The 10,462-nt window shown below is 42.7% G+C and overlaps 1 protein-coding gene across 1 annotated transcript; it reads right to left on the bottom strand.

The window, feature by feature from the left end:
• Positions 1-6,669: 6,669 nt before the first annotated feature.
• Positions 6,670-10,189, bottom strand: LOC148041970 (exocyst complex component EXO70A1-like). The gene has a single exon (XM_087684522.1). It carries the CDS (start codon positions 9,300-9,302, stop codon positions 7,167-7,169), a length of 2,136 nt encoding a protein of 711 aa, XP_087540648.1. The 5' UTR covers positions 9,303-10,189; the 3' UTR covers positions 6,670-7,166.
• Between the last annotated feature and the right edge of the window lie 273 nt (positions 10,190-10,462).

Here is a 10,462-nt window from a genome sequence, read left to right as displayed (position 1 = left end):
TTGGCTTGGAATTGCTGTGGTCATCTATCTCTACCGCGTAGCTTATCTTCAGTGTCATAAGCTAGTGAAATGGCGTCTTCAAGAGTAGCAGGCTTGAACATGTTAACTTCAGCGTAGTAATGCCCAAGAAGTCCAGACATATACTTCCGCTTATGTGTTGCCTCTGGTACGTCTTCAAGCATGCGTAGCTGGAGGAGTGCATTCCAAAAACGCTATGTATACTAAGGTATAGGCTCACAATCACGTTGTTGGAGTAGATCCCATTGCTTGATAGCTTTCTCATGAAATTGCGGTGGAAGAAAATTTTGCATGAACTTCTTCTTGAAATCTTCCCAGGTAGCAGGACATTCTATGCTCTTGTGTACTACAGTCCACCAAAGTGATGCTCTGTCTACCAAATGATTAGTAACACACTTGATTTTATCTTTTTCTAGATAGGTTTCCTCATGGAAATAGTCATCAAACTGACTAATGAATGCTAAAACAGTCTTTCCTTCTCGTATGCCATTGAAAGTATGAAATTTGAAACTTTGTTTACTTATCTTTGATTCCTTGCGAATGGTTTGAGCTTCAAGGGTGGCGTCGATGGTACGTCGAATCAAATCTTCAGGTTGAGGTTCTTCTTTTTCGGTAGACGCTCTTTGTAATTTTGCCAATTGCGCTTGCAATGCTTGCCTAGCCTTTCGTTCTTCTTCCAATTGCATCATGATTAAGTCCAGCTTTTGCTCCATCGTAGGCTCAAGTAGGTCGTCTTCAACCATAAGATCATCCATATGTGGTTCCGTCATCTTGTAAAACTCAAAAGACCTTTCTCACTCAAAATCAGGTTAGCGAGATGAGCATAGCTCAAATTCGAGGTTACAAGGCTTATGTGTTTTTGGGTATTTCTTTCTCAATCTTCAGAAAATCTGCGATTTTTCCTTCTTCGTATGCTGAAAATGCTTCAGCAAACTTGCGTATGGGTAGAATACCTTCCAACGAACAACTTTGCAGTTCGGAGTTTCTACGCAGGAACAGCCCTTCTAGGAGTTTTGAGCACAAGTCAGTTCTGATTCCAGTTGACTAGTCTGACTTGCAGAGTTGCAGACTTAGGTGACTTGCAAAGTTGTAGACTTGCAGAACTTAGCCGACTTAGTGAACTTGCAGAACTTGATCACAGTTGACTTGCAAAACTTGATCTCTGAGGTGCGGGACCTGGAGTTGTTGACTTGCAGAGTTAGGGAGCTTTACGTAACTTAGTGGATTAAGAAGCTTTTAGCTTCTTAATCCGCCGTTGATTTTGAGAACAAGAGTATGTCCTTGGCAGAATTTTCGCCGCCCAGAATAGCCTCACGCTGTTTTGCAATCGATTTAATTGTTGAAGCTTTCTTAAGCTTCTAATCAAGCTTATTAAGTTTTAACTTTAAGCTTTGAAGCTTAATGGAAAGGAAGTTACTCTTTTTCTCTGTTTATCCACGATTTTGATGAAGGAGATGAAGGAGAGGTCCTCCGCCTATACAGCCCAGTCCTTCGTGATCTGATGACAGAAACAGGGGTTCTTGATCGCCAAAAGTCTGCCTGTATCGACGGTTTGCGACGAGATTGACCGTAGAGCCCGATCGTTCCAGGAGCTCCACCTTCGCACGAGATGGGTAGCGATTGGAAGCTCTTGATCTCAGCTTCGCTCTGATACCACTGGTGCACAGATCGGTCATTGTATGCTCACGTAGTGAATCCCGGAAGGTCCCCAAGAACAATGAACTCTACCTTTTTGCACAAATTACAATGTAAAAAGCATGAACGACAAGAGCAAGAGACCAATTGGGTTCAATCTCCCCCCATGCCTTGTGTGAGCACTTCACAAAGCATGTATTTTATGTATATTTCTTCTTCATGCTCAATAATAGCCCAATTTACAAAAATATATCAAGCTTTTAGCTTTTGAGTTTGCTTTTACAAAAATAGGAATAAAGCTAATGGACGGTGCCCAAAGAGTCTAGCACGCCCAATACAATATCCAAATAGAAATAACATATCCGTGCGCATAGGCGCATACAAAATAATAATAAATAATCGATGCCTCAATAGACATGACAAAATATAGGCGTGGCGCCTATCAAAATATAATCCATAGGTCGAATACTCGCTAGACTCCAATGCTTTCCTCCGCCCACTGCTGCTATCTCTACACATCAACTGAAGCATTCACAATCGTTAGTAAAATAATACAATTAAACCGACAAAAGTGAATACCTAGCAGTCTTCAGCTACATAAATAAATCAACTGGTTAGAAATAAATCCTAACCTTAATTTATTACGAGTGCACACTCTAAACTCATAAACGTTTATTAATTTAATATGCATTTTGCGGAATCACCCGCTATGGAATCACCCATGTACACACTAAATTAATGAAACGCCCGAAAAGGACAAGCGTCCCCATCAACTTCTCGCACAAAGAATCCACTTTGTGTATGAGCCCCAGTCATCAAAGTTTACGGAATCCACCGTAAAACCTCACGGAATCCATCGTGGCATGGAATCCACCGTGGAATATGCCTCCTGGCATCAACTCCTCTACTTGTCACAGAGGGAGTACATTCATAAAGTCCTTGAGCACTTCCGCATGCAGGACATAAAGCCTATTGGCTGTCCATTGCCTTCTTATGTGAAGGTATCATAGGCTGATTGTCCACAGACAGATGAGCAAAGGGCCGAGATGGCCAAGATTCCCTATGCATCCGCAATGGGTAGTCTTATGTATGCCATGATAGCCACTCGTCTAGATATTGACTTTGCAGTTGGTGCTATGGCACGCTATATTGCTACACCTAGCAAGAAGCATTAGGATGCTGTGAAGGGTATCATGAGGTACCTAAAGGGCACTACAGATATGTGCATATGCTATGGCAGCTAGGATATAGGAGCCGTGGGATACACTGACTCTGATTATGCAGGACATGCAGATAGTAGGAAGTCCACTTCCGGCTATGTATTCGCCTAAGCTGGAGGTGTTGTTTCTTGGATGTCCAAGGTGCAAAAATGCACGGCCCTTTCTACTACAGAGGCCGAGTATGTTGCAGCCACTGAGGCTTGCAAGGAGGCCATTTGGTTGGATCGTTTGGTTGTTGACCTTGGTATTGACACTACCCCTACACTGCATTCAGATTCTATGAGTGCTATTCAGTTAGCCAAGAATCTGGTCTTCCATGCAAAGATGAAACACATTGAGGTGAGGTATCACTTCATACATGGGGTCATTCAGGACAAGTCTATTGATCTTGTCAAGATCTTGACTAACCAGAATCCTGTAGATCTGCTCACGAAAAGCCTCTCTACAGAGCGCTTTGTCTTCCTTAGGAGGTTGATGGGGGTGTGGGATGAGATGACATCTTTCCTCATCCTATTGTATATGTGTACATGTTGTACTGTCTTTTTTCTTTTCCTTTTCACTCCTCACTAGGGCAGATTCACCTTTAAGTGGTAGGTTATTGGGGGTAAAGGCGCCTCCGCCTAGTCGCCCGTGTATTACTACACTGAGAGTCATCGCCAGTGCACATTGCAGGTGGCGGGCACCCATCACCGTCACTTTATTCTTTATTCTTTTAGTGACAATTTGAATAAAGGAAAGCCCGGGACTATTGGAGTTCCCATTTCTTGTCTCTCTCTTTCTTGCTCTTACTCTCCCGCCATAGCTCTCGAGTGCAAGCTTCGATCCTTCTCACCTTTCACTAAAGCTACCCAAAAGGTGGAGAAAGGGCTAGGGAAAGGCAAGTCTATTTAAAAAGAAACTTGGTAAGGAGACTTCAAACTTACATTCAAGTGAGAATAGTTAGGAAGATGATTCTTCCTTGGGGTCAAACTCTGATAATGAGTTAAGTGACCCAAATAATGAAAGAATATAAGAAGACACAAAAAGAAGACTAAGAAGGATAGAGAATCCTTTAGGGACATGAGAAAAGGCAAGGAAAAGAAGGAAAGATTTCCTTGGAAGGGATGCCAGAGAAAAATATTCAAAAATAATTTATATGGGGATGGTGAACACTCCACGAAACTTGAAATCCTATAGTGTCTTTCAAAAAGTAAGACATGAGGCAAAAGAATGTTGGTACAACCCAAAGGTCAAGAATTCCAAAATGGGGCCAAACACATCTAATAGCACTTGTAAATCAAAGATCACAAAAGGTTAGTCTATAGGCCTAAAATTGAAGGAGAGATATAAGGGAGTATAGCTAATGGAGGTGTCATGCATAAAGGAGCAACCTATAGGTCAGTAGATGTTGGAGTAACATGTAGGTTGTGATTGCTCAAATTGCATTATAATATAGGATTATCATAAGGAGACACGAGTTCTTGCAATTACCAAAGCTAAAGCTAAAAACAAAATGAATTGGCACATGAAGGAGAAAGCAAGGGAAGTAGCATTAAATGAGGTGCAGAGACTATAGAGAAAAAGAGGGGTAACTCAATTGAGCACCACAATTCCCTTACAAGAAATATGAGAGGAAAGACATGATCAAAGACTAGTCTTTTGACTCATTTGAGAAGGAAACATCTTACGAAAGCTCAAAAGAACCTAGACTCTAATTGAGGTTCTCAATGCAAGCCCGAGGATCTCCCCAAACAGTTTACCAAGTCCAAGAAGGGGGATTGAGTTGTTGTTATACTTGGTATCAAACGCTAGGGCAAAGCCATCAAACCCATTAAAGGAAAACAACTAGACCCTGTAGAGGAGGAAGAAAATCCCAACCCTTTTTTTTATTGAGGATTTGAACACAAAATATTAAGAGGCACTCATCTAATTACTCAAGGAGTGAGATTTGTTTTTTGTTATTGAGGATTTAAACACAAAAGATGGGGAGGAACTCATCTAGTTACTCAAGGAGTACTAAGATGTGTTTTCTTGGAACTATACAAACCTCAAGGGAGTACCACCTCAAGTGCTCACCCATACTATTCCCTAACAATCCAATGTAAAACCCATTAATAAGTAGAGGCTTTATCCTATGAATCCTCCCTATGCCTAGCATGTGAAGGAAGAACTCAACAAGTTGCAGAAGGCATGATTCATCTATGAAATAAAGCACATGGACTCAATATCACCCATTGTCATAGTAGTTAAGGAAAATATAAGATCCATTGAATAAAACCCATTTCTAGCGGCACTTTGACTTATTTCTCCACTTATTCTCTTTCATACTTTGATAATATATAAGATAGCTTGCTAGTGGGTTTGGTGTTGGGTGCCAAGTCAAGGGGATGATCTACTTCCCTTTCTGGAGAAAAAGTAGGAGGTTGAAATAGGTATTTGTACTCTTCCAAGAGCTTATATGGATATGGATTCATTTCTTTAGAAGAATAAGCTTGTTTATTTTCATTCACCTTGGAAAGAAAAAGAGTAAATATGCAAGACATGACATTGAGTTTCTTCTAGACCTTTGATTAGCTCCACTTATTTCCTCTCAATTCCATGAAGAATTACTTACTTTCCATTCCAAGTGAGCTCCATTTACTTGTTCTAAAGGTCCATGGATAAATTGACGCAAATCTTTTGAGTCAATCATAGCCAAGAACTATGTTAATGAGACTCATCTCAAGTGCAATAAGATCTAGTTTAGTGGTATAAGATGGCAATAAGACAATCGGAATATTTTGATAAACTTCCTTGTTGATCTCATGTGTCCCATTAGCAACTTATACTCTCAAAGAGAAGTGCAACCCAAGACACTCACCGACCCGCGCCAGCATAACCAGCTCACCTCAGAGGTCGCTGGATGAAGCGATCTGGGTGGTTCAGAATACGCAACCAAAACAATGTATTGCCTCGGAAAAACCCACCAGTTGCTACACAAGGACTCCCAAGAAACCATTGTTTGTGGGCATTAGGAAGGCGATGATGAAACACGCAAAGGCGCCGCAAAGAAGAGCCCTTCACATCCTATGCTAGAATCAATACAAGGCATGTGTGAGACTTCCAAATGGTGATCCATGCGCTGCGCTGCGTTGGTCGAGTGGGAGGCTTTGAAGACGATTAAGGCTTTAGAGGATTAGGGTGAGGATTAATCGATAGTGAGGATTTTGGGTGTGGAGGATTTGGCACACCGCCCAAAAGGTGAGAGGATGGAGGAGACCAATGAATGAACAAGGCCAGAGCTTAAGAGTGTGAGGAGACGTGGGAGTGTGGGGATGACGAGGAGGACCAAAGTGAGGAGGCGAAAGCCTAAGAGTGGGAGTGGGAGGGGCCGTCCGAGACAAATGAGAAGAAGCTTCAGAGTCGGAGGAGTGGGAGCAGACGAAAGCATTGGGGCATTTCAGCCTTTTAAACCCTGTTTTGAAATCACCTGCTGGTAAACAAAATACCACTATCTGTGGGCCTTGAATCTTTCCCTTATAGACCATGGTCCACCATCAATTATAGCACAAGACGAAAAAAACCAGGATGAAGCATTATCAATGATAGCACAAGAGAAATTTGAAAAAACCAGGATAGGCAATGCTCCAGTGCACATCTCGTCCTCATTGTTCAAATATCTGAGGAGAGACAATTTCAAATGCAAGAGAAAAAAAATTTAAAATGTTTTCTCCTAAAGCGAATTCAGTGTTTGTTCTTAGACAAGTAAAATGCCATGCAGTAATTTCTTTATTATAATTGTTTAGATAGCACATTCATTCATGAATGTCAAATTGGGCAAATCAGAAAAGTTTTTACGATCAGTAAATAATATGTATAGGACACTTCAGCTGATAATTGGACTACAAGGTTAAGGGAGCAATTCAAAGATGCTGCAAATCATCCTGGTGAGGAATGTAAATTGCATGTAAGGACACCCACAATGATGCAAACCGTGCGAAGTGTGGTTAGCAGGCCTGGCCAGCCCAGCTGGTAGCGATAAAAGTAAAAACCACATATTGAGATGATGTGTAATCCTGCTAGAGGTTTAAGTGCAGCTTAACAGTAGGGCACTAATGTGCATATTTTAGGGGGGGATTATTTTAAGAATGTCTGTGTCCAAGTTAATGCATTTCATTGAGGGTGATTATTTTCAGAATGTCTGTCCGACTCTGTATCCGAGAAGCTGTTGGAAGCATGTTTGTGAAGAATGCTTACTTTTTCTACCAGCAGCTCAAATTAAGCTGTGCCCACAATCTACAAATCGTAATTCTGAAACTTCTTCAGACTAAACCTTCAACTGGATTCACCGAGGCGTCTACCATCAGAATGACCAAAGGACCTTTTGGCAGAAGGCACCCTCGCAAGCACAGTTTTGTTTTGGAATATTGCAATCAACATTTGCTCTATGTCCTCTGCAGTGAGCTGATATTCCATCAAATCTTCTTGATGGAGAAGATGGTTATAACTGTAGATGTAGCTTCTATAAGCTGGCACTATAAGCTCCAGAACCGCTATCCCTAGCAGTTGCCTCAGCTCTGGGCTTGGGATATGCCATCCCAAATGCTTTAGATGCATATCTGCTAGGGCCTCTTGGAAAGACCTAATTCTACTGTACAGCAAATCCCTTGATCTGCTGCTGTTTGAAGATCCTTGTATTCCTTCCATGCTCAAATGTGACAGGACCCCTCCCCAAACTTCCCTTTGATATTGAAGAGCAATATGCTCCACTCTCTGCCTCAGCTCATTCAGCCATTCATCACCTAAGAGCATACACAAATCACTGTTTTTTGCACGTGTATAGATGTACCAGAAATTGTTCATACGGAATATGTAATAAAGAGCAGGCTCTCCAATCATGTGAGACCTGGCCTCCACATTTCTGTTCAGCGACTCCATGACACGCAAGATCACAGTTGGCAATTCTGAATCTTCCACAGCTGCAGCCCTCAAGTTCTGCTCAATTTTGAGCACCTCAGCCATGGCATCTCGGTATATATCACTTGTAAGGTACTTGAGATAGTTGATCACATAGCTTACAAGCTTGAGGACACTGCCATCGGCAGGGGGAGTTCCTTCCCTCTGCACTTCTACCTGCAAGCCGAATTCCCAAAACACGGTGCAAGCACCATGGACAATCCTCTTTTGGAACTCCCTCACGCTATCATAGACAGCGTGACACTTCTTGCCATCCAGAATATCTGATAGAGAGGGGACTACATTCTGTAGAGCCTCAAACATATCCAGCAGCTTGAATAACTTCTGGGGCTCCTTCTGGCTTCTGGCAAAGGCATCCCCAAAATCAAGCAGCATCCCAAGCCCCGACTTCAGTGCAAGCCTACTAAAACATTGAGTGTAATCATTCAAGTCAATAATGCTCGCATGCAAGAAGATACTGTCAAATACAACTCTTTCTGGTTTCAGAAGCATCTCAACCATCACATAGATGTGATGATTCCACTGGGCTATGTAATCCTCCAAAGTAGCCCACTGCAAGCTGTCTAATGCTTTTGGTTTCATGTATTGCACATAAGCTGGCTTCAAGGCTTGAAAGCTCTCAGAGACTTTCCAGCCTCTCACATCCTCATAAATCTCCAGACAGTTCTTTAGCCTACCTCTAGTTGCCAATTTGCCAACAATGTTCTGAAGAAGCTGCACAACAGGAGCTGGTAGTATAGCTGGAAGGCGTGATGACACGTTGAAAGTCCCATTGTCGAGAACAGACACGGGCTTTCCATAATCAGTAAGAATTCTCCTAAACTCTGTCTCGAGGTGTTCAAAGGCTTCATGCATGAGATCCATGTCTGCTCTCAAATCAGCCTGTCCAGCTTCTTGTAGAGTCTTCAGGGCCATTAATGTCTCATGGAGCTTATGAAAGCGGAGTCTATCTACTGTTTTACTGTCACCGAGATATTGAACAATCCCTTGCAACCTTTCCAATGCTGCAGGACATTGCTTCTGAAGTTGGATGATAGATCCTTCTAGGGAATCAATGTATTCAATGTAGCACCCAACATCACCTTGTGGACCTTGTGACAAAAGAAGCTCATATTTGTGCACCTTGTTAAAAATTTTCATCAGGGGAACAAGATGCCCTGCTTTCTTCATGTGGTGGTTAAGTTCTGCATCTGATCTGGCCTTGGAGCTAATGCTGGCCATGAAATCTTCTAGTTCAGGAAGCCTGTCAAGCATGCTTTGAGTCGTGTGACGAGACCTTTCAATCTTGTCTTGTAATTCAGCTCCCTTGTCCATTGAAGCCCTCAACCGTCTACGAGCCCTCCTAACTGAAGAGATGTTAAGATGTTCATGATATCTAGGTGGATCAGCAGGCCTGCTGGCTTCATCTAGATCGTCTCCTGAGGAGCCGAAAGAGAGCAAGATGGGGTGCAAATGGGAGTCCGGGCTTAGGCGATCAGGTATTGAAAACCCCATATCTGCTCAAACACAATTTCAGAGAAGCTTCTTGACAGTGAGCCCCATCGGTTTTAAGTCATAGCACCATTGATACACCAACAAGGACTGATGTGTTGGCTCTTAAATTAAGACTACCTGCCATGCTGGTCTTTTCGGGATGTATTGCATCTCCTTCCATCATCATAGCCCTAAGAATACTGCGATGAAATTTCCAAGGGTCACAGTACAGTCCGGATGTAATGGCCTCTATCAATGCTGCAGCTCCTTACGCATCACGTTGAGTGGTCCCATGACCAGTTTTGGGGGCCACGAGAATGAATTGACCTCTCTCACAGAACTGTCTTCAGTTTTCACATCGAGTGCCTGATCCAAAAAGTGTGGTTTGATCTTCAGAAGACTGCATTGCAACTATACAGACAGGCCATGCTGCAAATCCAGGTTCTTCTGACGCTGCTACAACTCGCACAAAGACATTAGGACTTTTGGTTGGAGACTCCCTGCTGCCTTCCAGCCATTCAGATGCATGACAATGCTCTATGAGCTAAGCCATTCAAATGCAGCAGAATGTCCTCATGGGAGAAACCCATCTCAGATTCCTACCTAATTCTTGGATTGCCCGCATACAAACATGCCTAATCCCTGGATTACTCGCACGGAGACATTCCGAAAGCTTAGTCTGAAGCATCTGATTAGAGGGAATTCGGATTGTAATTCGAAAACCGCCTCTGAGGATTGTTTTCGTCTCGAGTAGAGCAAACGTCCAAGACACCATAACTGGCATGCCAAAGCGAGAACGAAGACTCGACAGCACACCAACGATCGCCGTTTTGTCTGCGTATGATGAAGCTTGTCTTTGTCTACACGTTTCGTCCATCCGACGAAGCTTAAATTTTGTCTTCAGGGATAAAAACTTCCATCAAAAGGACCGGGCAAAACGAGGGAGACAAAAGCAAGAAGAGGGTGCTGGAGGCTACATAGAGCCACGGCCCACATCCTTTAAATCAAAGTGTCGCACCTCACTCTCCGTTCTCATGGAAGAATGTTCCCTTTGCATTCTCCACTCGCTAAACGAATATGACGAGTGACTCTTTCAAAGGCACCATCTTTCTTATTTCTTTAACTACATATTCTGCAAGTGCGGTCCCGCAATGTATCAAGTGTCCCTTATACATGCATGC

Source organism: Lygodium microphyllum, chromosome 1 (assembly GCF_053477565.2).
Source record: "Lygodium microphyllum isolate KBCC chromosome 1, Lygodium_microphyllum_v1.1.10, whole genome shotgun sequence".
Lineage (NCBI taxonomy): Eukaryota > Viridiplantae > Streptophyta > Polypodiopsida > Schizaeales > Lygodiaceae > Lygodium > Lygodium microphyllum.
This window is presented reverse-complemented; position numbering and strand designations above follow the sequence as displayed.